Genomic DNA, 27,378 nt, shown 5'->3' with positions numbered 1-27,378 from the left:
GATGTTGAGAATAATTCCCTGACATGCTGTTTGTTGTTGACTGCTAACAAATGATGCTTGATTTTTTGCACTTTGTTTGAAACTGGGTTTTGCATTGTTTGGAACTGACTCTGGCTATTACTGTATAAAATTCCAGTTATTCATCTTCTTCTTCTTCTTTGTTCAAAATCAGTACAACGTCAAGGTAACATTCGTAACAACACAGTCAGACAATACATCGAGAAAAAATGCTGGACAGCACAGACAAAAGAAAGGAAGCACACCAAATGAGAAAAGCTGCATTAATACCACAGATGGTTTTAAAAAAGAAATAAATGTAGCCCTGTGAGTTAGCTCATTGGCTTTGGGCTCAATTTTAGCAATTTTTCCACCATCATGTTAGCTTTTTGAAGCCAGAAGTTTTTAAGTTGTCTAATTGACTTACATATCATGTTTAACCTGAGTAGCGAAAGCCCGCAGGGGGTCTAAAGTGATGTGCAGGGAGTCCAGTGTTCTCACCAGCTCTAGTGAGCCTCGACCTCTCGGTCAGCTTCGAGCTGGTGGGTAACAAACGTCTCTGAAAACGTCAGAGCACTTTTGCAAATATGTGATGTCTTTATAAATCAAGCAGATATTTGAAGTTTACACAGCTACATTCTCGCCTAAAAATATCTTAAAAGTTTATTTTGTGACCCAGAAAGAGTAATATTAAAACTAAGTAGCTGCCGCCATTGTTGGAAACTGGAATTCGCTGGGCCGCGCTATGAATTCTGGGACAGGTTGGAGCAGCCTTCGAATTGGGACAGCCTTCGTCGCCTGGCTGTGAATTAATCAGCCTTCAAATGGGGCCACCGAAGGATGCAGCCTAGGAATTGGGACACAGCTAACATCAAGAGGTTGGACGCTGTTTTCAGCAAACTGCTTAGCAAGCTATCAGCTATTAGCAAGCATGGTTAGCTAGCTTGGTTAAAAGCTAGCTAACCAAGATTTATAAGCTTTATGAGCACAACACAGACACCATAGTATTCATTAAGATGAGACTAAAATCCCTAAATTTCATTCACCAAAACTGAAGCACAAACAATACCACACCGTAAGACATATGACTTTCAGATAATTTCACAATAAAGCTCCAAAAGGCATCAACACCACAAACGCACCTCAGCAGTACAATTCAATGACACCATTTACAGGGGGTGCGGTTGGGAAATAATGATGGTCAACAGTTGGCACCTGCCTTTTCATAGAGGCCAGTAATGTTTTTTATACAAGCCAGAAAACATGCCTTATCATGCTGTAAAGATCAGCACATTAAAGGATCTTTCAGACAGGAAGTGGCATGTGCTGCGATGACTATTAGGATTTTATACTCATCGTGCGGTTCCTCACAAATGGCAAAGTTCACATCAAATTGATGTCTTATTCACTGTTGTTACCTGCCTCTTAATTTTTTATAACATGGCATGTTGTGGTCGCTGGTCACCAAGCCCTGCCTGTACAACATAATTAAATCTCTCGCTCATGGCCTTCACGTCTACTTGGATGCATATCACGTACAAGTCAAACATGGCCACAGTCAAAGTTCAGCTGCAGCACACATAAATGCTCTTTAGCCGGCGCACTTATGCTGCACTTTACTTAATGCAGTGCAAACACATTATTGCAAGCCACAGAAAAGAATGGGCTTCAGAGTGCAGCACACAACTGCAGTTTTCAGCACTTCAGCATTTGCTTGATTTTACAGCTCCTGGTACAAACAATTGCTTTGGCAGGTGTGTTTGTTAAAGAGTTTCGTAGTATCTGAAAAACAGTTCAGAGCTCAAAGACAAAAGTTTTGTCACATTTCCAGTCAATGTAAAAATCGTGCACGTGAGCAAACTTTTGACACAAATGGAACCTCATACTCTCGGGGTGAAACAGGCAGCCTGCTGTGCCTTTTCTTTCTCCCTGCACAGTGTTTATTAATAGACATAAACAGACCCGGGGTAGTCATGGTCACGCATAGCAGCACAGTGACTGAGTGAGAGGAGGCTGGGTCAACTGTCTTCATCCCCCCTCCTCTCTCGGTTCATCTGTACTCGCTGCTCCCGCTCATTCTTTAACACTCACTTTACTTTCGTCGGTTGAACCAGAGCGCCTTGATTTTATTCTTGCTCAGCAGATTCATCATCGGGATACAGCAGGAAGGCAGAAAAAAAGGAATCATATGTTGAGAGGTAAGTTCAGTTGCTTGTGATGTTTACATGTGATGGTTTAAATTAATTATACGTTCATGAACTTTCTGTTGTTGTTCACAATGTAGTTTTTTATTTTTATTGTGGCCTTTTGCTTAACTGATAAGGAAATGTTTTTGTGTAAGATGGACATCAGGCGTATGCTGGTGCTGTCTCTGGGTGTTGTGCCTTATTCCAGCACCTGTCCTGCAGTGAGACAGCTGGTCCCTGTCATATCTTCTACTGAGCTTTGTTCTGTTAGCAGTCAAACATGTCAAAGAAAGAACAACAAAATGTAGCTTCTAAAATGTGCTCATTAATTACATGAAATGACCTAGTTAAATACAAGCACAAGAGTTCTAGCTTGATTTTTTTCTTTTTCTTAGTTGGTTTCAAACCAAGAAACAGCATCTATCACATGAATCTTGTCTCTCTTTTCTCAAATCTCTATCCGATGACATTATTGGGTCAATTTGATCAATTTACCCTTGGGGAGTATCTGGCTAGTCTTGGCAAACACCTCAAAGGGTACAATTACATCTGCATTATTCACCAGGGGAGACTCCAAGTGCCCATCCATCGACAGGGACAATGACATGTTATGATAATCTGCTTGCTGGTGTAATCTCTGTAATGCCACTTGCTGGAACTTCAGATGAAAACTGTCTGTGTGTGTTTATACCACTAGAGGTTTTGTGTTCATTGAATGCATACTTGCCTGAGGTGTGTTTGACCGTGGCCATGCACTGAATTGGTGCCCGTGGCACCTAGCCTAAGGGAGCAGCTGTCAAAAACATACCCTGCTAAACCATGCCTCCACATGCCCACATGTGCTAATGACATCAGCATAGCTTGCAAGTCCAGCCAAAACATTAACCCAGCCTCTATTGTATGCTCACATGTTATCATTTTAAGCCAGGCCTAATATATAGCTAAGAGGCCTGAGACTGCCTAACGTATTCATCTGGTTTAACAGGCCTTTCTGAAGGGGACTTCTACATCAAAACGGGTAACGGGAATTAGGCCAAACAGATGGATGACCTAGATGATAACATTTCATCCTCTGGTTTCGAGCCACTCTTCATTAAGGAAGAGGAGGGGGATCCAGAGAGATCCCTCATGGAACAAGGAGAATGCAACACAAACCTCCATGACCTCACCTTCACAGGAGCACAGCTAAAGCAATCAGCTTTGATAAAGCCATACCTACAGGAGATGGATGACTTACTGAAGAGCTGCGAAGAGCTCACCGGTATTTCCTTTGGCTCTCAGTACTCAGCAAATTATACTGAAACAAATCTGAATGAATCCAGTCACGGTCAGGCAAAAGAGGAAGTAACAGTGGAAAAGTGTGGAGAAGCGTGGAAACACCCCCAAGCCTATCTTTCAACTAGCTACATTGACACACACATAGATGGGACAGGTGCCGAAGAAAAGCCTGCCCAGGGCCAATCGCAAAGCATGGGAACTGTCATCGACAGGTGTGGTGTGACCACAGAACGCTGTCGCCAGGCAGAAATGCCTCTGACATCAGCAGGTAACAAACTGAGCAAAACCATGGTGGAGTATGAAGGCCAGCTGCTGGGGATGCTAGCCATGCTGGAGAGCTGTATGGAAGAAACTGGCATGGACTTTGAACCCCAAGAGTGGGTTACAGATGAAAGCCAAGAATATGTACACATCAACAAGAACCCTCAGCTTTATAGAGGCACAACACTGGTGCCCATTCAGCATGAGAGGCCATTAAAGACGGAGAGCCAGCCAATGCAATTGGACTCCTGGGAAGAAGGTCAAGTTTCCAAGGACACCGGGAAAAGAATGACAGCAGGTTCAACAACAAATGGCAGCCAGCACAAAGATTTGTCTGGCCATGACATGATGGGTGAGCTGTCTGTGGACCGATCAGAAAGCCCAGGTCATCTAAAAACAGACAAGGTGTTCGGCTTTTCAGAGACACCCATAGATACTACAGAAGAGAACACAATGTACTGCGAGGGAATGAAGCCTGGAGATATATTTGATGAAAGCACAGAAACAACAGGAGATGTGATTGAGATTGATGTAGATGCCAATGAACTCCTGTCTGAGAAGACAGAAGAACTCAAGAGAGACACCTTAGATCTGGGATCTAGCATGACAGAATTAGGGGCCTTGGGGACTCAGATGGAGGACTGCATTGAAGGGGTACAGCGATTACAGAAGAGGAGGAAGGAGCTGCTGGTAGAGGTGCTGCAGCTGAGAGGGGAAAAAGGCCAAGGGGCAAGTGAGGAGGAGGAGGAGGAGGAGAAAGAGGAGTGGATTGATAACAAAGTGGCAGACCTGATGAATGTGCTCAAAAAAGAACAAGAAGGCAGAAGGGAAGAAAGAAAGAGGGAGAGAGAGATCCTCAGGGAGGAGAGGGCAGAGGAGGAAAGAAGGATGTGGAAGGTGAACCTGGAGAGACAGGGGCTACAAGATGAGCTTAGAAAGCTGAAGAGGAGGCTATTTGCAATGGCGAGGGGCTGCGCCCACAGCCAGGCAGCTCTGAACAACCAGCGCCGTGAAGTGGAGCTACTAAAGAGAGAAGAGGTAAGAACATAATTACATTTCCATCCATCATGCATTTCCAACCATTCATTCATCTTCTTCTAAATGGATTTCTTCCAGGAGAAGCTGAAGTCCTTGGTGCTCCAGCTGATAGAAGAGGGCTGCCAGCTCAGGCTGGCCCAACAACAACAGCTCTCAGTACTAAGAGCGAAGCTCCAGGAACAGAGCTCCAGTCAGACTACCAACACTGCAGAGGAGCTGACTGAATGCAGGAGGCATTCATGTGGGGACATACAGCAGTATGTGGAGGGTGGCCTGAAAGCATTGGAGGACAGGTGCAGTCAGTGGAATCGCCAAAACATGTGTTTTTCTTCCTTTTGACACACACAGACCTTTGGTAGTGCCGTAGTTTTTAGGCATAAAAACCCACTGACACAGTGTTACAGTTATAAAACACTAAAGCTTTCTCTGGTTTGCTTGTCCAGGTATGAGCCCATTTTGCTTGCACTGTTGAAGAGAAGAGAGGCAACAGCTGGCGCAATCGTTAAAGCCAAAGAGCAGGCCCAGGAGCTGAGAGCCCAGCTGAGACCTCTGACGGAGGAGATAGAAAAACTGAAGCTTCAGAGGGCTTGTTTGGAGGAGAAACTCAATCTAATCCACATGCAAAGAAGAGAAAACGTGGGGCAGTACAAGGTAACCAAGGTGACTGAGGAGAAAGTAGGGCATGACGACAAAAACACTGACATTATGCCTGCCTCTCAGGAGACGGTGCACTGTCTGGAGGAGAGCAGCAGAGAACTGAAGACTGAGTTACAGATTCAGAAGCGAAAAACCAAAGAGATCAAGGAGTTGAGAGACAGCCTTAACGAGCAGCTCCTACTTTACAGGTAATCCGTTCATCAAGTCTGCACCACACCTTCAAACCTTTAAGCCTGTAACTAGATTGTTTTTCTTTACAGAAATGCCATTCAGGACCATAACAAGGGTGACAATGAGGAGGAAACATGACTGTTCTTCACACAAAAGGAGCTTGTGTTTTAGGAAACATAGTAAACTCTAAAGGTTTGATCAGTGCACTTTAACACATATAAACATACATGCTGTTACAGGACAAAACCAAGACCGATCTTTTTTTAGAAGACTTTGTAAAGATAAACTAGACTGCAGCCTGTAGGAATGTTTTTGTTATGAATAAACGCAGTGTGTTCTTTGTAATCTAAGTGCCACTGATGAGTTAATGTCTGTCTCTGAAGAGCAGACTGGATTTCTTGTACTTATAAGGCCAACCTGCCTGAAGAACTAAACACTGGGACACCGACGAACAGAGTGAGTAAGCCTCAGAGACGGGAAAAAGTACCAAAACATCACAACACAAAAGAGGCCTGAGCAAAGTGTGACGAAGCATCAACTCTTTCACTAAAATGATTAAAAACTGTGACTAAAATGCTCGCGTTCGGCAAGGAGACGATCCTCATTTTCACAGAATTACAGGCATAGTGGACATGTTAAACATGCAAAATATTAAACATGCGGCTGAAGGAGAATAAACTGTGGTCTGCCATGAGTGCCAAAATGAATCAAATAATATATCAATGAATAATTGTGTCATTAAATGTATGGCTTAAATCAATTTAAATATCTATTCATGTCACTTTAAAATGTTATTTTAATTAATGGCATTTCATTTAAAAAAACTAATCAATGACATGTTTGTTTAATGAAGGATTTATTTCATTCATTTTGGCACTTGTGGCCCTCCATAAGGTAACTTTCCACCCTGAAAAGTAAAAACCTGCATTTCTTTAAATGGCCAGCAGAGGGCGATGACTCTGAAGACTTCTGGCTTTATCTGTGTGGAATTAGGCCTCTACTACTTTGCTTTATGATCCAGATAAACAGTCTGCTAACACTCAGTTACTATTTTGAGGTCATACACAATCAAACACTGAGTTCATTTTGTTAGTAAATTAGGGTGACTGTAAGGGTCAGAAAGGAGTGTCCAGTGCAGTCAGTGCTCATGGACCAACAACCTGTCTATCACAAGTCATTGCTTGTCATTTCCAGTAAAAAAACAAAACAAAAACAAAAAACAAAACAGGATGAAAATGACAACAGTACCTTCTAAATCTCTCTTCTATAATCATCTGTGGTCCACAAAAACCAGAGCAACAAGATTTCAGGAATGTTACTTCAAGAAAGTCACATTCAATGCCACTGTCCTGTGGACTGCGTCAAATTCTAGCTGGGATTTTACTTAACATTGTAACATAATCACTTTAAATTGTTCAATAACACTTTATTAGGGAAAGAAAGCATCATTTAAAATATTGTAGCATTGTACAAGGAAGAGCCAGTTAGATTACAAAAATACAGATTATACATAAGTGCATTGAAAAAACAAAAGTAAAGAAATAAAAATGTGAAAAAAGTGAAATTCTTGAGGCAGTAAGTTACTAAAACGAGAGTCACTTTCAGTGTTCCAAAACAAGCCACTGCTACATTTAGTCACACTGTGTTTTTAGCATTTAGTGTCCCGATGGAAGCAGAGCAGGATGGCGGAGTAGCTGAGTGGAACTATTTGTGATCAGGCTTGTAGGTGAATGCACACGACACGTGGAGGTGTTACGCGGTAGCTTCACTGTCCATTGTACCCTCAGGTTCTTCATCATTGTAGATGTTCTCAGCCTACACGGACAAATCAGTGTCAGTCATTCAGACTCAAAAATATTAGCTGTGAGAAAACCTTTAGTAAAAATATGTCTAAATAAATAAAATAATTGGCAGATGGAACAACACACTCACAAAAAGCATTAAAAAATCTAAAAATCGTATGATACAAGGCAGAGGGATTGAAAGCTAACATGTGGTCACAGCTGTCTTACCATTTGCCACACTTGCATAATGTTGTCCTCAGACACAGAACAGATGACCCAGGGTTCATTGGGGTTCCAGGAAAAGTCAGAGATCTTGGCTGTGTGGCCTCCGTGGACAAACTAGTAAAGAGAAGAGAAGTTTCAAGTTTCGGCATACATCAATGCAAGATGGCGACACTTCTACAGACTTCAGCGAGTCTCACCAGAAGCTCAGGCGGGCCGTCCTCTGCATCTTCTGGAGACTGCTCCTCGCCAATTTTACTACAGAAGAAGAAATGAGAGTTAAACTTTATACAAGGCAATGTCACTACACTGTGCCACACATTTCAGGGGTCAACTAAGTCTTTAAAGCCATCTGTTTTAAGAAGGCCTTATCAAATAATGTGTGTACCTGAGATCCCAGACATTGAGGCGGCGATCTGTTCCACTAGATGCTAATATGGTTTCATTATGAGGTGACCACTGAACCTAAAAACAGAATTTAAGGCTCTGAAGGTGAAAAGCAATTAACGCAGCTCATTCATTCATCATAAAAGTAAATCTTTGAGTTACTGTGTGTGATTCACTGCTTTGGAATTACGAGAACGTCTTGGCATCTGCATCGGAATGATCATCAGGAATATTAATAATAATAATAATAATCAAAATGCGGAAGTGTATGTTGAAGCCCACACAGCCACTATTTTTCTCAACAAGAACACTGATATCAGCAGCAAAGTCATTGTCGTCGTAGTTTAACGCCGAGCTGAGCCGTTACACACAGCAAACAGCAAAGAAGCGGTGCTCTGACCAAGACGGGGAGTTTGGGTGGAGTTTTTCTACAGTCCACAACAGCAACGCGTCTTATTGTAATCGAGATTAAAAGCTTCACAGGTAGGAGGACTAGCAGCAGTACTTGATCAAACCAACATGTTTGCTCAACGAGCTCAGATGTGAAGAAAAAGCATTTTTCCAGTTTCTCCCAGCCACTGAAGTTTGTTTGTAGGATAAAAAAAACAAAAAAAAAAGCTGCAGAAGTTAATATATTATTTAGACAGACTGCTAACTTACTTTAATATAATATTTAAATTTAACAACCTGCTGCAGGCTGAAGGCAGCAGGTTGAGTCAAAAGAGGCATGTACTACATAAAATAAAGCACTGAAATAAATCTTAAAATTTAAATCAATATAAAATATACAAAATTATATCACTGCACCACTAGATACTGTCCTTATTTCAGTACAATTTCATTCATATAAAGAAACATCTTACCTGAAAGATCTCATCTTTGTGAGACTCAAAGGAATGTAGCTTTAGCTTCAGGTTTCTCAAGTCCCAAAGAGCCACGGTCTGTGGGCGGCACAGATATATATTACAACATGCCTGCAACATTTTCTGATCTCTGCAACAACACTGCAGTTACAAAACTAACAATACCATGAGGATTATTTAGTCAACAGTTACAAAATGCACTCAGTTAAAAGTCCTGCTGTTAATAAAACAGTACCAATTAAAAAGTGGTGGAATATTATATCACCTTGTCTGCTGAGCCGGTGGCAACGATGAACTCGCTGAAAGGGTTAAATGACAAACAGTTGACCTCTGCTGTGTGGGCCTCCACTGCATGGCTGGCGTTGGAGGTATTGTTTGAACGAGTGTCCCAGCTTAAAGGACAAGACACAGGGTGATGCTCATCCTTTTGCTGCATTTGAAAAAACTGTAAGTGTGCTTCACCTGCGCGTGGTATTTGACCGAGAGCCTTACATCATAAGCTTCTGGTCGTCTGCTACAGATCCAAAGAGCGACTCGTGAAGCAGATGCCAAGAGACGTCTTCAACCACAGAACTGTGACCGGTGAAGACCGTCTTTGCATTTACTATCCTGCCCTCCTTGGGAACAGCACTGATGTCCCACAGACAGATTGTCTAAGGGACAAAAACCACAAACACGTCAAACCTCATGTTTGCACTTCAATTTTGTAAAAACGTAGTAAAATTGGAAAATGATTGTTAACAGCAGGTTTTTGGCAGTGCACATTTTTTCATACCTTCCTGACATTTCATTGAGGTCAGTTTATGACAGCATTTGTGTGGAAAAACATTTAGACAGAAGTCATTGTAGCTATGAATGTAAAGCATGGGTCTCAAACTCCAGTCCTCGAGGGCCGGTGTCCCTGTTGCAAACACACCTGGATAAAATTAGTAGCTCATTAGCGAGAATATAGAACTCACCTGCATGCTAAAGTGGCAACCCCTAACCCTACTCAAGTAAATTTAAGTAAATGTAAGTGTTTGGAAAAATGTACTTCTAAAAGTACTTTTATTGCACCGTGTTCATTCACTCATGAGCTGCTGTAACATGAATCAAATGGCTGAATTGCCACCTCAGCATGCAGTCTAAAAGTTGTATAGTCTTGCTAATGACCTACTAATTGTATTCAGGTGTGTTGCAACAGAGACATGTGGAAAAGTTGCAGGACACCGGCCCTTGAGGACTGGAGTTTGAGACCCCTGATGTAAAGGATCAGCTGAGTAAATGATTTAATTCACCAGCTGGCATCAGAAATGCTAGTTCAATAACCTAACTGTAGAAATAATGCTCTGTGATAACTACAGTAATAGAAGCTGCAAATGAACAAAGCTGAGAGCAGTTTAATAGTTAAATTACGAGCATTTCCATGTGCACGTCACACAGACAACTCGAGGGATTGGAACCAAACAGTGAATGCAAGCGGTCATGAAGGCTGAAGTCGGCCCACCAAAATATCTGTGTGTGTGTGACTTTTTTGGCAAAGCAGTCTACTTTTATTTATGGTACTGGAAATATAGTGATTGAAACTAATATAACAAATCTGTAAAATAGCCCTAGTTGGAAATATCTGCTGCTAAAAATGAAAAACAGAAAAATATTTAGCACCATTTCTTCATAAAACAAGAACTACTTCCTCTTACGTGATCATCTGACGCACTAAGAAGAGCTCCTGACAGATTTGAATTCCAGGATAGACCATAGCCTTCTTTCTGGTGGCCTCTGAGACGCAGATCAGGGTGACACACTCCTGAAGTATCTAAAGACAACATAATAAAATCAACTGTCAATTCAGAGACACTGGAAGAGAAATGTGGGTCTAAAAGAACTGTGAACAGACAAGTTTGTTTTTGACTAGCGATTCTGTATGCCCAGTATTTATGTTTTGGTGAAGTTGTATAATTGTTTTAATACCAGCAAGCTACCAATCACAATCCAGTTTTTCATAATGTACTCAAGAACATACCATCTTCAGCGGTGTGTTGTGCTTTGTGTGATTGTTGCACCTGGCTTTGAGGGATGCTTGGTGTAATCAAACACCAGCACATCTGAGGTGGGGGTCTTAGTGGCAATGATGCAGGGGTTCTGGGGCATATAGCGGGCACGGTTCACCTCTCCTTCATGATTGATCTTGATTTCAATCTCAATCTTGCCGTTTACTGAGCCAAAGCCTCCAAACTCTTCAGGGAAATATAGAGAAATATGTTTGCAAGCTATAAGTATATAAAATATGAAGTGAATGCATTATACATTCTCTCTTTATCGATATACCCACCTCCTTTGTCACTGTCGTACTGCGAGGCGTCAAACTGGGCATCATCATTGGGCAGCTGCACGCTAGCAATAACCAGGTGATTCTGCTCATCAGATGTGTGAGTGCCCAAAACGAGCCTGTGTACGCTGTAATCCTTTCCCTCGGGCCTGGTAGGGAGAAAAAAAAAAAAAAAAGGTTTTTAATGCATTAATGCCACTTTCTTGCATGTTTGAGATATATTACTGGTCAAATGTGTAAACGCTTCCACCTTGAGACGTCAGGTAACCACTGAACAGTCAGGCTGGGCCACTCTAAGGCATGGGTCATAACCAGGTCGTAAAGAAAGGGGGTGTTTTTCTTCCAGATCTTGTACTCTTCATTGATGACCCTCTCCTCCACCGCATCATCAAAAGCACCAGCTGGAAGACAAAGTGGTCACAGAACCAGTATTGATAATTGGCCACACAGTAATACTGTAACTAAATAAAAAGCACAAACACCCGTCAGATATGTCCATAGCTTTCACTAACTCAAGCTGTTAGTTTAATATTAATTGTTGACGTTACTAGATTTATTTCTGTTACAGTTAATCGAATAGAATAATCCTTTAATTGTCCCACAAGGGGAAATTTGGGTGTAACAGCAGCAAGAAAGAATTATTCATTTATTAAATTAAATAAAATTAAATGAAGTTAAGAGGCAAACCCTGGTTATAGTGTGAATCGGTTGATAAAATAGTGCAAGTGACAGCACTGATGTAAACTTCTATGTTTGTTGGGAGCAGTTTTGATTGTACAGTCTGACAGCTGCAGGGAGGAAGAACCTGCGGAAACGCTCCTTCATGCATCGAGGATGCAGCAGTCTGTCACTGAAGGAGCTCTGCAGTTCAGCAACATTTACATGCGTGGGGTGGGAGACTCTGTCCATCAGAGATGTTATTTTGGCCAGAGTCCTTCTGTCTCCCACCACCTGCACTGGGTCCAGGGTGCATCCCAGAACAGAGCTGACCTTCCTAATGAGTTTATCCAGCCTCTTCCTCTCAGCTGCCGATAAACTGCTGCTCCAACATACAACACTGTAAAAAATGACGGATGCCACCACAGTGTCATAGAAGGTCTTTAAAAGCGCTCCCTGGACTCCAAATGACCTCAGCCGCCTCAGCAGGTCGAGTCTGCTCTGACCCTTCCTATAAAGAGCATCGGTGTTGTGGCTCCAGTCTAGCTTATTATTCAGATGAATCAGCAACAACCTTTAAAAGTTGGTCTTTACAGTCGACAAATTTCGCTATCAAATGATTTGACTGTTAACCTGACAAGGCCTAGGTATTTATCAGTGTTATGAGAAACTTCTCATTGTTCCCGCACCTTGCTACAGCGTTAGCATAACCATAAGACATGAATTCATTTCTTCACCTCTGCCCGGTACTCACACACAAATCATTACCCCAACTTTTCAGAGACCGTGCCCAAACAATAACTGAGCTTTGACATCAGTAAAGTTCACCTTCACACTCTTAAATTACCCCCGCTTGTGTTGACTGTTATAGAGTAAAACACAAGCGCTAGGGGCAGCTTGCCCTAGCTGCCACCTAAGCTAACCTGGCAACTAGCTGAGGGGCATCAAACAGAATCGTTTCTTTTTGCTGACAACTAAAATACTCACTCTACCTTCCTTGTCTGACATCATGTTTCTCCCACGTAGCTGACAGAAAACTGAAAGCTGAAGTGTGGTTAAGGTGTAGAGCCCCTTGAGCCTCGTCCAAGCTGGTCCTCCGGTGTGCCTGCAGACCCCCGGTACCGTTTAAACCACCGGAGGTACAACGGCACGCTAAGAACTAGCTAACCGAGCAGCCGACTGTGAGAGACGTGGGTGCATTCGCGCGCTCAGTACAAAGAGGGGCGTCTTCCCACCAATTACGGCGCAGCACCTGTGCGCGTGGCTATCGCAGACTCCGGTGCAGCTGCAAGTAATTTCGATGGCTACGTAGAGCACCAGCTATAGCAAATAGGAACAATGACACTATTTTTACGTCAAAGCACGCACACCAGACACGAATACTGAGAAAACTAATGTATTGGTATCCTTACTAAAACATACTGTTACAAACTGGACATTATGAAGGTAAACACCACCCGTGTGCTTATTGTGTTTCTTGGCATTTGTCTGGACTTTGGCAGAGGCACACCAGGTAGAAAATTTTATCGTTGTTGTTCTTCTGAATGTTTCTGTTTGCGTTTTTTTTTTAAATTAAAATGCAATTTTAAGTTCATAAAAATATGTCGCTTTAACCGCCTGTGGTGCCCATATAATGCTTGTGACAGAATGAATGATCTCTGGTGAGCAGTTCTCATTTTAATTTATTGGTTCAGATAGCACGTGATACTGTCACTTTTTCACTATACTCGTGCCAAAAGACAACAAGCCTTTACCTGTTTGTCATTGGTCAACAGTAAATTTCCCCCTTTAGTATGAGAACTTTTGATAGGCCAGCTTCAATAAACCGCTTTCCCATAGGCTAAGCATGACGCGGGCCCTTAAAACGTGAAACATAGCTAAATCCCAGTGTAAAGTAGCTAACCTCTGTCCAAGTGCTCCGAACACAGTCGGTATGTCTGCGACTGATATGTCCGGTGTGCTGGATATCCTTCGGTTATTGTACCGGCACACGCAGACACTGGAGGAGTTTTCGGACAGCATCGTGTTCAGAGAGGGACAGAAAGCAGCTCTCATTGAGCAGACAGATACAAACCGTTTCAAATCGTTCGTTAGGAGTGTTTTTGTGTGCTTTGACAAGGAGCTACAGCAGGTAGCGAGCTGCAAACAGGTAACGTTTCGCCGGATTGAAAAATATACATGTACATTTCCCAGGTTAGCCCTGAGGAGTTGACACGCACTCCTCTGTGGACGTTTGAAGCGGTGTAGCTAACTCTGCCTGCCATGCTGTTGTAATGTTAAAGCCAGGAAACCATGTTACACTCCTATATTTTTTTTTCTTATTGAAACTAAGATGGGAGAAAAATGTGCGCTGCTGGAGGATATTTCAGCTTCAGCAAGGTCCTCTTTTTTTCTTCTGGGGCACCCCCCATTTCTCCTTTATTAGACATGTTTAAATGTATCCAGTTATAATGACAGATAGTTAATATCGCCCGATATATTCGTCCGGCTCTACACTAGGACACGGGGCGGGCCTCAGAATAATATTCTAAAAGGGTTTTCACTGTGCTAAGTTATACGTGGAATATTTCATTTCAGGATCTTTCGAGTGCCATGACTCTTTGATTTAATGGCTCTGGTTTTAGTTGGTAAGGAAAGTGGTAACTTTAAAGTAATTTTAATCACATAGAAGAATAAAGAACTCAGATTATTGTTTTGTAGCAGTCTCTGGGCTAATGTAGCAAAGAGTTATATTATATTTAAATGAGACTTGTGGTATAGATCCACACATCAGTAGGCTGACAGGTTTATGAGAGAGTCTGAAGTTTTGCCTTTGTCAGGATTTAACAGCTTAATGGCAGATGGCCTCTTCTTATGTATTCATACTTTCCACAGATCTGCAGTCTGCCTGAACTACTGGCGTTTGTTCTCAACACTCTAAAAAGAAAAAGAAAAAGGAATGTCTTGGCACATGGGTATAATTTTCAGACACTGGCTCAGGAGGATCGGGATGCAGACTTCCTCAAATTCCAAGGCGATGTAACACAGAGTGCTGCCTACATCCACGGCAGTGACATGTGGAAAAAAGTCACAATGCGTCTGGGCACAGACATCACGCAGTATCTTCTGGAGAGCTGCTCTGTGTTTGTGGCAGTTCCTCCTTCGTGTGTTTTCCAGGTGTGCGGCCCTCCAGTCTATGACAGGGTGTCCATGACCACGGCCTCTAGTGGGTTTTTTCTCCAGCCGCGAGTCAGGAAACATAATCGTACCAAGACTGAGAGCTGTCGAGGGTCAGTGAGTTTGAAACAGAAACGCACAGTTGTGACTCCTGCAAGCGAGAAGATGAAAAGAAGGAATAAAGGAGGGACAAAAGGGAAAAGAAAACAGGAAACTGGAGAAGAGGAGGAGGTGGCGGTTTGTTCAAGAAAGAGGAGGCGAGTAGCATCTATAGAACATCAACAGGCGATCCAACAAGTTGGCTCTGAAAAGGAAGGACAGGCCGTGGCTGTGGAATCAGCACCACCTGCAGCTTTCAAACAGCCTGTTGAAATGCCAACATTTGTACTTCCCTTGGAGGGCGGTCCTAGTTGGAGAACAGGGATTTTCCCCCCTTTACCACCCTCGCAATGTTTTATCCGTACCCTGGGAATCCTGTATGGGGGCAGGGGCATGCGTGGCTTTCTTCTTAACAGGAGGAAGAAGACCGCTCATGGATCCAGAAGGCTTCAAGGACAAGATCTGGTTAGAATAGTCTTCTTCGAGGGACTAGCGCATTTGAATGGAGTAGAGAGGAAGCCTAAAAAACTCCCCCAGCGGTTCTTTGGCATGGTCCCCCTGTTTAGGCAGCTCTTACAACAACACAGGAGATGTCCCTACACCAGAATACTACAGAGGTTATGTCCATCAATGGAGGAGAGCAATGCAGGACAGGGAGAACTAAACTCACTCTTACCTCAGCACTGTGCACCGCACAGGGTTTACCTGTTTGTCCGGGAATGCCTCTCTTCTGTGATCCCACAAGAACTGTGGGGCTCTGATCAAAACCGGCTGCATTTCTTTGCCAGGGTCAGGACTTTCTTGCAAAGTGGCAAGTTTGAGAGGCTCTCACTGGCTGAACTGATGTGGAAGATAAAGGTGAATGACTGTGATTGGTTGAAGAGGAGTAAAACAGGTGAGGTTAGCACCAATGGTCTTTTTTTTTCTTTTTCATGGCTTCGTGTTTCATGCCCGACCTAACCAACGTAACTCATCTGCAGGTCGTTTTCCACCCAGCGAGCTTGCGTATCGGACACAGGTCCTGGGTCAGTTCTTGGCTTGGCTTCTGGATGGATATGTTACAGGCCTTGTGAGAGCCTGTTTCTATGCAACAGAGAGTATTGGGCAGAAGAACGCCATCAGGTTCTACAGGCAGGAAGTCTGGACCAAACTGCAAGACTTGGCCTTCAGGTACACACACAACATTACTACAGTAGCCAGCATACATACAGACATGAGGCATGCGTCCAAAAAAAAGGAACAAAATTTTCTTTTCATGTAGAGGTCACCTTTCCAAAGGCCAGATGGAGGAGCTGACTCCAGCTCAGGTGGCATCCCTGCCCAAAGGCATCGTCATCTCCCGCCTTCGCTTCATTCCCAAGACTGATGGCATGAGGCCCATCACACGAGTCATAGGAGCAGATGCCAAAACAAGGGTGCGCACCAACAGTTACCTCAGACTTGTCTGTTATTACATCCTGTGTCCATGGGCTGGTTTTTCAACTTTTCTTTGGTCCTCCCTACAGCTCTACCGAGGTCGTGTCAGGGACTTGCTGGATATGCTGCGGGCCTGTGTGCGTGCCACTCCATCACTACTGGGATCCACAGTGTGGGGGATGACTGACATCCACAAAGTTTTGTGCTCTTTGGCACCAGCGCAGAAAGAAAAACCACAACCCCTCTATTTTGTTAAGGTGAGTTGTTACATTTAATAGTTTGGCAGAGAACTTTCTATTTATTTTAAGGATAATACAGCTGTAAATTTCAGCACACTAATATGGACATATTGTGTAGGTAATGTATAATTTAGCTTTTTCCTCTTCGTTTAAGGTGGACGTGAGTGGAGCCTATGAGAGTTTGCCGCATGACAAACTCATAGAGGTGATTGGCCAAGCCCTGTCACCTGTCCACGATGAACTCTTTACCATCCGCCGCTATGCCAAGATCTGGGCAGACTCACACGAAGGCCTGAAAAAGGCCTTTGTCAGACAGGTAGCCATCCGATCTGCAAACATGCTTATCTGAGGGCATACATAGTATTAATTAGTCCAAAAATGACATTTATGGTAATATTAGTTAACATCACATTACTTAAACTAGTGTTATACCTGGTAGCCTGGTGTATTTGTTGGATTAAAACGCATACATTTTAATTTACATGTTATTCCTTATTTTTATTATATCACTGCGTACAGTGAGACTGCAAAAAGGGCTGCTCATAAGCACCAATCAAATCAATAAAAAAACCCATATTTTTCTTCTTCTGTGCAAACTACATATTTATTATATAAACTAGTCAGTCGGACTGATTATTAGACACTGTAACTTGCTGTCAGTGTCACCGTTAGATGAACACAGGCACAGTTATGCTTGACAACACATTCCAGTGACTCTCAAAGTGCCACTGTACTAAAATTATTTAACAAAATGTATTTATGAACAACAACATGCCTGCAGCATACATGTAATGTTGCTGTAGATCAGCTACTAGACATATTATATGTAATTTGTAAGAATTAGAGCGTTATAAGCGATGTAGATGTTGATAATCCTGGTACCTTACCAAGTTTATATAATGGGTTTCATCCAGATTGATCCGTGCATCTAGGAGGAGTTAGGGAACAGGCATACATACACTATCATAAATATAGTTAGATGTCTGGTTAAACCAAGTCACTCCAGCTATACTGACATTATGACCAACAAATAACCCAGCACAACCATCTAGATCAGCAGTGGGCAGTTAATTTTCCCGATGGAAATTAATGTGTGCCAGACCCTTATCTAAGTGCACAGGTCAACAAACACGTCGCTGAACCCTTTGGCTGACATGGCCATCAAACTAAGTTAAACTCAATTTAAAAACATCTGAAGAATCTGTGAAAACCACCATTTATAAACATTATTTATGAGTGAAAGTCTGTCTTTTTTTGTTTTGGTTAACACAGGCAGATTTCCTGGAGGATAACATAGGATCCACCAACATGAAGGGCTTTTTGACATCACTGCAGAGAAAAGGCAAAGTTCATCACGCCATCCTGGTTGAGCAGGTGACTCTGGCTTCATCGTGTGGTTTGCTGTGGCTGGGCAAATTGTGTGCTTAAGTCCTGAACGCATTACTTTTCCTTGCTGCAGCACTTTTGCTCAGATCTTCATGGCAGAGAGGCATTGCAGTTCTTTACCCAAATGCTAACTGGGAGTGTTGTTCAGTATGGGAAAAAGTAAGCTTCTCGAACACCGTTTTCTAAAACATTTTGATGTCATCAAGGCAGTTACGTCTATTTTGTCCCTTTATGTTTCAGGACGTACCGTCAGTTCCGGGGGATTCCTCAGGGATCGGTTGTGTCTAGTCTGCTCTGCTGCCTTTGCTACGGCCACATGGAGAATCTCCTGTTTAAAGATATTCCTGGACACAAAGGGTACATCAGACCTCGCTGTATTTCAGTCAGCTCCAGCTTGTATACATATTACCCATCATGGGCAGAAGAGGGCACTCTTTCTGTGCTGTAGCTCTTGATTTGGTTCACTGTGGCTGTTATTTTGCTCTCCTTGTGCCCTGCAGGTGTTTGATGAGACTGGTGGATGACTTCCTTCTGATTACACCAGACCAACATGAAGCACAAGCTTTTCTCAAGTATTACTTTCAGTTCACTTTTAAATGTTCTGTGTTACTGGAAATGCACAAGATATTTTGGAGTAGGGGACTGGAATGGGATTTGCAGTTTTCTGTAGAACCTCAAATAAATGCATCCACATATATAGTTATTCTGAACAGCTTGCTTGAGACAGTGGATGACCTGGTGAGCTGCACAAAGTCTCAGTATAAGAGAAATAGAGAGTTTTTACATGTATTTATTTATTTTTTAAATTGCGAATCATTCAAAGCTACTTATTTTAGTGCATTTATAATGCCGCTTGCTCTTTGTGTGTAGGATCTTGCTGGCTGGAGTGCCACAGTATGGTCTGGCGGTCAACCCGCAGAAGGTGGTTTTGAACTTTCAGGTATCGGGAAGCGCGGCCTCCTGTCCCGACATTCGCATACTGCCCCCTCGCTGCCTCTTCCCCTGGTGTGGACTGCTGCTGGACACCCACTCTCTGGACGTCTATAAAGACTATTCCAGGTGAAAGGTCCATTCCAGCTGCAATTATACTGCACAGTTATTGTGTTATATTGTGGTGTCTCCTTGGGCCTGTTGTCAAGGCTTTATAGTTTATGGCTGAACTTTGTTCCTACTCATAAACGTGAGCCAATTCTGGCATAGACGAATGATCCTCTGGTCAAACAAAAATCTCTTTGTAGTTCTGAATGTTTTGTTGTTTTTAAATTTTCTTGCTTTTTTTCTTGTTTCACAGCTATGCTGGACTGTCTCTGCGCTACAGCCTTACTCTGGGTTCATCCCACTCTGCAGGACAGCAGATGAAAAGGAAACTAATGGCTATCCTCAGGCTCAAGTGTCATGCCCTGTTCTTCGACTTGAAGGTCGGGAACAAAAATATTTTTAAGACCTTTCAGAATGCCGTAACTGTTAAACATTGACACATTCTTTTAGATCTGATGATTGTGGACGATTATGGGAAGGTGCAGTTTGGCAAAAGCTGAGTACACAGATCAAAACATGCTGTTAAGAGAAACTTGGACTCATTTCTCAATTTTCTTAAGATATTTTGATCAGTTATTTTTAAACTATATATTCTTTCTACGAAATGTATATGTTAATGTTATACAGACACTGAAGCATTACCAGCATGCTATGTCCAATGTCTGTGTCAAAAGTTAAAGTACAAGCTAGAAAGATACCAATCAAGGTAAATGAGTCCTTGAATAAAATATCCAATAAAATGACCGACTGGTGATTTTAAAAAAGGAATTTCTACAAATGCAATATAATTATACTAATGGCAAAGAATTAGTTGAACTTTTCATGTACTTATTAGATACATTTGACAGGTTGTAATACTGCCAGGTTTAGGTGTTCAAACTAATGACATGATATTCAGAGTTTGAGTAGTACAGCTTTGACTGAAAATAAAAGCCTGGTTGCTCACAAAGTCGGCTACTGGAAAGAAAGACTAGCTGGTGAGAGCAATGTTATTGATCTGGCAACTTTGCCAGGATGTCAGAAGAAGTGTTGCACAGATATGAAAGGGTAGAAAGCTTTTTTTTAAGACTTGGATGTTCGACTGGACCATTCTGTTGCACATTAGCTGGCATCTTGGAGATCATTGTCTTGTTTCATGGCTCAGTTTCAGCCAAGCTTTGGCTTTCAGGCAGATGCCCTCACATTTGATCCTAGCATACTTTGTAATACATGGGAGTTTATCGTCTCAATGACTGCAAAGTACCCAAACACACTGGAGATTATTTTGAAAAGAAATAATCTCCAGTTTGGTCTCATCTGTCTAAAGCACATTGTTCCAGAAGACTTGTGGTTTGTTCGAATGCAATTTTGTCAAGCTAAGCTGTGCTGCCATGTTTTTTTTGTGGTTTTTTGTGTTTTGTTTTGTTTTTTCTCCCTTCCCTCTTACTTAAATTTGGTCACACTTGGCTCAGAACAGGACGGCACTGGTCAAAGCTGTAATACTGGGCCTTCAAAATGCACAGCCTAAAACCAATGTGTGATATCACTGAGGCGATGTCCATCTTTTTATACAATTTTACTTTTGAGGAAAAACCAAAGCGAACATAAAGCAATCAAAACTCAGTTCCCAGCTGTAAAGCATGGCAGAGGGAGCAGCAGGGTTTGGAGCTGCTTTCTGTTTTCACTAACAGCAAAATCCGACCTGAGCAATCATTGAATAAATCTTGTATCAGTATGTTAGTAAACTACTTGCTTTCCGTTACATTAATCTATATATTTTTCTCCTTAGACTAATTCTCTTGAAGCGGTCTACAAGAACATGTACAAGCTGGTGCTGCTGCATGCGTACAGGTACTGTTGTCAGTGTCAGATTGGTGCATTTACCCACCTGTAATATCAAAATACATGGATAATAAACACAAAATGGGAACCTTCAACATGAATCGCTTCCAGTTGGGTAAAAATCTGGGTTTATATTAATCAGTACTTGCACCGAGCTTAGAAATAATTGTCCCGTTGTTTATCTCTAAATGTAAATGTCTAACTGAACCTGTCCTCATTTACAATTTTTGTGTGTGTCTTCCTGTTTTTTTTTTTTTTTTTTTCCTCTTCAGATTTCACGTCTGTGCCCAAAGTTTGCCCTTTGGTCAGATCGTTTCCAAGAACCCCGTCTTCTTTCTGCAGCTGATATGGGAGATGGCCCAGTACTGCAACAAGCTCATCAGACGCAGCAACAAAGGCAACTTTTGCATTTCACAGCAGCACTTTGTTACTGATTGGTAATAGTGGGCAGTAGTTTGATAGCAACACGTTCAAATCAAGTAATAGTATCTCTGCAAGTTGTATTGTGAAGTAAGATCCTGCAGTTTTAAAGAGTAATGTGGGTAGTAGGAAAAAAACAAGATGCTCGGGTATAAGAAGACTCACAACCAGGGCAAAATATCCAGCACTGCTATGATGTGCTTAATGTTTTGGACCTTAGCACATTTTACTTTGTGCCTTTTTTGCTCCTCAAGTTTTACTCGGTTGCTCTTCAGTCTGGGAATTTTATGGTTTGATCCATTTTGGTGACAGGGATGCTTCCCTCTCATTTTCCTTATAGATTTAATATTTACTTAAGATAGCAGCCACACAAGCTGGATTTTAGAGGTAGAGATGCACTCAGAGTACTGCTGTGGTGTCCTGTTTACCATAGATTTGTTTAAGCCGAACAGCAAACAGAAGTGGCATCAGGCTCATGGCCAGCAGAGGGCGCCCTTTTTGAGTGATGTCACTTGTCAAAGCTCAGTCAGAGTGTGATAACTGTGTCGCTAACACCCTGAGATGTCAGTGCTCCCAGTTAAACGAGCAGATGAAAACAGGAGAGGATACAAAAACGTATTTCATTACATGAAACGGCAGACTCAGGATCAGTTACAGCAGTTAAACTTACTCCTCTGAATGTTGGCAAATAACAGCAGAGCCAAGTTAATGTGCTTGTGCGAGTTAATGTGTCCCACATACTTGCGAGTTGGACGCTTTCAGAGCTGTTATATTTTATCCTTTTTCATTTTCAGTTATCTACATCTTCTTAATCACTGCGTGCCAGTTTAATGTCACTTATTTTTAAATTATATAGACGGTATTGTATTTAATGCATACTTAATTTTTTTATTAGCACCCCTGCGGAGTGTGGTCTCCGCAGGGGTGCTAATTATTCTTGTGCAAACAGTTTAAACGAGGGAGGATTTACTGTTCGTAGACATAAACTACACCTTTCTTAGCTGCTACTTCAAAGCACATTGTGCGCTGTCTGTCCTGCGTGCTGCACAACAACATTCAATATTTAGTATTTACTGCTGTTCACACTTAGCTAGATTAACGTGATGGTGTTGTGTTTAGTATGTTGCTTTGTTTTTTTTTTTTGTTGTTTTTTTTTTTTGCTTGTTTTCTCTTCTTTTTCTCTCAACAGGTGATCCAGGAGATTTTTTTTTTCTTTGTCTTTGTAAGTGCCCTTTCTCACTGTCCCTCTTCCCTTCTGTTTTTCTTTTCCTTCCTCTCTTTCTTTCTCCCTTTCCTATCCCCCAGTCATGTCTGTCCCATCTGTAACAACTGAAAATAAAATAAATAATAACAACAAAGGTTGATCAAATGGACCAATACGGCAATGCCATGATGATCCATTTGGCAAAATAAATCCATTTGGTATCCTTGTTGGTCTTCAGACAACAATTCTGACGGCTAAAGAACCAAATGGGACAGACAAAAGAGAGAAAAAAAAAAAAAAGGAGCGAGGATTATAGTGGCATCAGGTGTGACTGTGTGGCAAATGGTTAACATGGTTCGAGGCTTCGTCGGGTCAGGCAGTGGGAATTCCAGTAACTGAAGTATACTTTCTATCAAGGTGCTCCCACAATGCTTCAGTAATTTGAACAGCAAATTGCAAATTTGGATTCATCACTCTGTAAAACCCGTTTCCGGTAATTTACAGTTGAGTTCTTGTGTAATTTGGCATTTGGATTAGCTGCCCTTTTTATGTTGAACGATTCAGGCCAGTGTTAAGTGGCTTAACAAAGAAACAGTCCTGTGAAACTGGTCAGGACTGAAGTGAAAATGAGTGAAAAAGCAGATGATGTCCAAAGAAAAACTTTAAAAGATCTTCATAAAGCCCGGAGAACTGCTGCTCAAGACTACTTAAAATGTCCAGCTAAGAAAAATATGAAGGGTGGCTCAAGACTTTTGCACAGCCAGATAATTTCTGATGTTCTAGAAGTAGAAGTTCTTCTACTGCTGTCAGTTATTTTGGCATGTGTTCAGAGTGTATGGTAATAATTTGCGTTTGTTTTCCATTATAGTTTATTCTGTGTATTCATGGTACGTTTAGGAGAATCAGGAGATTTATAACCTCATTCAGCCTGGAAAGTTAAACATTAGACTAAACCACATAGTAAATTCCTAGTTTGCAGCGGTGTTGTGCGCGCCTAATTAACCCTAGTCTTTTGAATGTTTAAATAAATATAAACATTATTTACAGCGCACAAATTGCTGGGCATGATAGTTTAAACAGTTTCAATGTGATTTTGAGGATATTAGGCTGATGGTATATAATAGACTCCAATTTGTTCAAGTAAATGGAGAGTCCTCTTCACACACTAAGGTCTATTATGGTGTTCCTCAGGGTTCAGTGCTAGGACCAATTCTATTTACATTATACATGCTTCCCCTAGGCAGCATCATTAGAAGACATAGCATAAATTTTCACTGCTATGCAGATGATACGCAGCTCTATCTATCCATGAAGCCAGGTAACACACACCAATTAGTTAAACTGCAGGAATGTCTTAAAGACATAAAGACCTGGATGGCCGCTAACTTTCTGCTTCTTAATTCAGATAAAACTGAGGTTATTGTACTCGGCCCTGAAATCTTAGAAATATGGTATCTAACCAGATTCTTACTCTGGATGGCATTACCTTGGCCTCCAGTAATGCTGTGAGGAACCTTGGAGTCATTTTTGACCAGGACATGTCCTTCAAGGCACATATTAAACAAATATGTAAGACCGCTTTCTTCCATTTGCGCAACATCTCTAAAATTAGAAATATCCTGTCTCAGAGTGATGCTGAAAAACTAGTTCATGCCTTCATTACTTCCAGGCTGGACTACTGTAATTCTTTATTATCAGGATGTCCTAAAAACTCCCTGAAAAGCCTTCAGCTGATCCAAAATGCTGCAGCAAGAGTCCTGACAGGGACTAGGAAGAGAGAGCATATTTCTCCTGTTTTGGCTTCCCTTCATTGGCTTCCTGTTAAATCCAGAATTGAATTCAAAATCCTGCTCCTCACTTACAAGGTCTTAAATAATCAGGCCCCATCTTATCTTAATGACCTTGTAGTACCATATCACCCTATTAGAGCACTTCGCTCTCGCACTGCAGGCTTACTTGTTGTCCCTAGGGTATTTAAAAGTAGAATGGGAGGGAGAGCCTTCAGTTTTCAGGCCCCTCTTCTGTGGAACCAGCTTCCAGTTTGGATTCGGGAGACAGACACTATCTCTACTTTCAAGATTAGGCTTAAAACTTTCCTTTTTGCTAAAGCATATAGTTAGGGCTGGACCAGGTGACCCTGAATCCTCCCTTAGTTATGCTGCAATAGACGTAGGCTGCCGGGGATTCCCATGATGCATCGAGTTTTTCCTTTCCAGTCACCTTCTCACTCACTATGTGTTAATAGACCTCTCTGCATCGAATCATATCTGTTATTAATCTCTGTCTCTCTTCCACAGCATGTCTTTATCCTGTTTTCCTTCTTTCACCCCAACCGGTCGCAGCAGATGGCCGCCCCTCCCTGAGCCTGGTTCTGCCGGAGGTTTCTTCCTGTTAAAAGGGAGTTTTTCCTTCCCACTGTTGCCAAAGTGCTTGCTCATAGGGGGTCATATGATATGATTGTTGGGTTTTTCTCTGTATTTAATATTGTGCTATCTACTGTACAATATAAAGCGCCTTGAGGCGACTTTTGTTGTGATTTGGCGCTATATAAATAAAATTGAATTGAATTGAATTGGTATCCTGTAATATCACAATATGAGCCTTTATTATCCTGTTGTTGTCAGCATACGTACTGCATTGATAATAACCATTTATTTTAGCAGGTTGCTATAGTATTACTAAAATGAGTAAACGCTGAATAACTTGAATAACTTATCATATGTTAATTTCATTAACATATGATATTATAAGATGCTTGTTCGCAAAGCTAAACTATTCACTGGGTAGTACTGGATTGTAACCCACAAGTACTACAGTATTACTGAGCTGTGATGTAAAATTCAACCCATTTTCCTTCAGCCACCTGAGCAAACACATTAATAACTTAATTTCTTCTCTCTTTGCCTCTCTAGGACTGATTTTAGGTGATAAGGCCCAGACGGGGATTGTGCAGTACGAAGCAGTGGAGCTGCTTTTCTGTCTGTGCTTCTTGCTGGTGCTGTCACAACACCGTCTTCTCTATAAAGATCTGCTCGCACACCTGCACAAACGTATGTAGTCTCAAAAGTGATGTTCAGATTCTTCTTCCAAAAAATGCAATTAAAATGTTACGCAAAGTACCCTGCAGAAGTCTGAGCATCTCGGTTTTCCTTTAGATTTTGTTGTTAAAATGGAAAATGGGCACAGTGATTAATTAAAACGTGTGCAAAAATACATGGAAATACAAGACAAAACAAAGTGCAATTCTAAAACAGTTGGAATTTGGTATGATTACCTTTTTCTTTTACGTTTTCTTGTAATTTCTTTAAGGAGGCTTCAGGAATAGTTCTCCAGGCTTCTTGAAGCACATTCACAGCTCTTCTTTGGATCTTGGCTGTTTCTCTTTGAGGTCTGGGCTCTGGGGAGGCCAATCCAAGACTGATAGTGCTGCACTGTGTGTTTTTTTTCTATCCATTGCTTTTACTGCATTAGCAGTCTGTCTGGAATCATTTTGTTGCTGAAAAATGAGGCTGAGGCCAGTTGGATGCTTTCCAGATGATCTTTCATTGTGGATAAAATCTGACTGTACATTTCTTTTTTTCATGAGCCCAGCAATTTTGAAGATCCCCAACACCACTGACACTTTTGTCAGTTGCAGACTCTTGTTCTGCTCACATAATAAGCTGTATTTGGATATCAAAAATAATTTGCTGCAGAGTCACAAATAACATCCAAAGAAGTGCATGTGCATACTATCAGTAGGAGTCTCTTTGTGTTTCCTCCCTACGTGCAAAAGGAGGAGACACGAAGAGACAGCCTGAAGGGGTCACGAGTTTGTGCACTTCTAGGAGGGGCATCCAGAAGGGCATCTGGTGTAAAGTCCCATATCAAACATGCAGATCTGTTTGCTGTGGTGAACCTTTGAGGACTACAGCAGGATAAAATAACCGCTGCCTGTGTGTATGTGTGTGTGGATGCTTAATTAGGCAAGAATAATTAAAAACAAAATAAAAGTACTACAGTTTGGAAAAATGAAGCGTTTCGATTTCATTACGAAAGACTGTCCTTCCTGTAGCTTTCCAGGAAGGCTGACTCTTTTTAAATGTGGACTTTGTAAGAGGTGCAACTAATTTAGCCAATATACACGTATCATTTTACATGTATAATCTGCAGTTTATTGGCACCTGTCATTTGATTTTACAGTTTGTCACCAAAGAAGGAAAGAAAAAGCGTCTTATCTTCTTATCTTTATCTTTTTACAGGAAAGCGCAGTCTGGAGCGGCGTCTGGGGGAGCTGAGGCTGGCCAGGGTGCGGCAGGCCGCTAACCCCAAGACTCCAGTCGACTTCTTGGCCATTCAGACGTAAATTACTATTCCTAGTCCCAGTTTCCAACATGACCGCAGAACAATACTCAGAGATTAAAGGTATGGATTTATTTAATCTAGATTCCCTCCCCTTTTTTGTTAAAAACATATTAAAAGCCTTTTTTTTTTCTTTTGCTTTGTTTAATTCTTAAGTTGTAAGTGTTTTAACAATATATATCACCAAAAAACCCCCAAACCAATACATGACATCTTTCGGATCTAGAGTGTCAGGAAACATGTCTGGAAAAAAACAGTACTTAGTCGTGTGCTGTAAAACACTTAAGTGCTAAACCTCAGTCATAAACGCACACAATCAAACAGCAACCTGTCAAGATTGGTAATTGAAAGTCATGCAGCTACTGTAATAAAGCAGGCCTCATCCCATAGCTGTGTGTCTTTGTGGACTTTGATTTACACTTTGTAGTAGTTTTCCATAAAGAACATGT

General features: G+C 41.7%; 3 protein-coding genes across 3 annotated transcripts; 2 read left to right on the top strand and 1 right to left on the bottom strand.

The window, feature by feature from the left end:
- The first annotated feature begins 2,092 nt into the window (after positions 1–2,092).
- LOC135932381 (uncharacterized) lies at positions 2,093–5,913 on the top strand. The gene is made up of 6 exons (XM_065469855.1): positions 2,093–2,195; positions 3,169–4,760; positions 4,839–5,053; positions 5,204–5,411; positions 5,481–5,605; positions 5,678–5,913. The coding sequence occupies exons 2-6, from the start codon at positions 3,225–3,227 to the stop codon at positions 5,724–5,726; spliced, it is 2,133 nt and encodes a 710-aa protein (XP_065325927.1). The 5' UTR covers positions 2,093–2,195; positions 3,169–3,224; the 3' UTR covers positions 5,727–5,913.
- A 1,148-nt stretch (positions 5,914–7,061) lies between these two features.
- rbbp4 (retinoblastoma binding protein 4) lies at positions 7,062–13,072 on the bottom strand. Its single transcript, XM_065469839.1, has 12 exons — positions 12,802–13,072; positions 11,403–11,553; positions 11,156–11,301; positions 10,887–11,060; positions 10,524–10,639; positions 9,337–9,497; positions 9,110–9,236; positions 8,845–8,922; positions 7,983–8,059; positions 7,795–7,852; positions 7,601–7,711; positions 7,062–7,403 (listed from the first exon to the last, which is right to left on the bottom strand). The coding sequence occupies exons 1-12, from the start codon at positions 12,818–12,820 to the stop codon at positions 7,341–7,343; spliced, it is 1,281 nt and encodes a 426-aa protein (XP_065325911.1). The 5' UTR covers positions 12,821–13,072; the 3' UTR covers positions 7,062–7,340.
- Positions 13,073–13,742: 670 nt separating this feature from the next.
- On the top strand, positions 13,743–27,320 carry tert (telomerase reverse transcriptase). The gene is made up of 16 exons (XM_065469819.1): positions 13,743–13,958; positions 14,684–15,959; positions 16,045–16,234; positions 16,326–16,479; positions 16,570–16,737; positions 16,874–17,035; positions 17,992–18,093; positions 18,179–18,264; positions 18,346–18,462; positions 18,606–18,677; positions 18,976–19,164; positions 19,397–19,523; positions 20,912–20,973; positions 21,237–21,361; positions 25,501–25,638; positions 26,830–27,320. Exons 1-16 carry the CDS (start codon positions 13,743–13,745, stop codon positions 26,931–26,933), a joined length of 3,288 nt encoding a protein of 1,095 aa, XP_065325891.1. The 3' UTR covers positions 26,934–27,320.
- Positions 27,321–27,378: the final 58 nt, after the last annotated feature.

Source organism: Pelmatolapia mariae, linkage group LG22, assembly GCF_036321145.2.
Source record: "Pelmatolapia mariae isolate MD_Pm_ZW linkage group LG22, Pm_UMD_F_2, whole genome shotgun sequence".
NCBI lineage: Eukaryota > Metazoa > Chordata > Actinopteri > Cichliformes > Cichlidae > Pelmatolapia > Pelmatolapia mariae.
This window is presented reverse-complemented; position numbering and strand designations above follow the sequence as displayed.

Bases quoted from the DNA above. Each gene is read 5' to 3' on its own strand.
- LOC135932381 (XM_065469855.1), top strand. From the start codon at position 3,225: ATGGATGACCTAGATGATAACATTTCATCCTCTGGTTTCGAGCCACTC. The intron at 4,761-4,838 runs GTAAGAACATAA...GATTTCTTCCAG, and splicing joins AGCTACTAAAGAGAGAAGAG to GAGAAGCTGAAGTCCTTGGT. The intron at 5,412-5,480 runs GTAACCAAGGTG...CCTGCCTCTCAG, and splicing joins AAAACGTGGGGCAGTACAAG to GAGACGGTGCACTGTCTGGA.
- rbbp4 (XM_065469839.1), bottom strand. The intron at 9,237-9,336 runs GTAAGGCTCTCG...TTGTCCTTTAAG, and splicing joins GACGACCAGAAGCTTATGAT to CTGGGACACTCGTTCAAACA. The intron at 8,923-9,109 runs GTGATATAATAT...TGCCGCCCACAG, and splicing joins CCACCGGCTCAGCAGACAAG to ACCGTGGCTCTTTGGGACTT.
- tert (XM_065469819.1), top strand. From the start codon at position 13,743: ATGTCTGCGACTGATATGTCCGGTGTGCTGGATATCCTTCGGTTATTG. The intron at 16,235-16,325 runs GTACACACACAA...CTTTTCATGTAG, and splicing joins CTGCAAGACTTGGCCTTCAG to AGGTCACCTTTCCAAAGGCC. The intron at 18,678-18,975 runs GTATTACTTTCA...CTTTGTGTGTAG, and splicing joins GAAGCACAAGCTTTTCTCAA to GATCTTGCTGGCTGGAGTGC.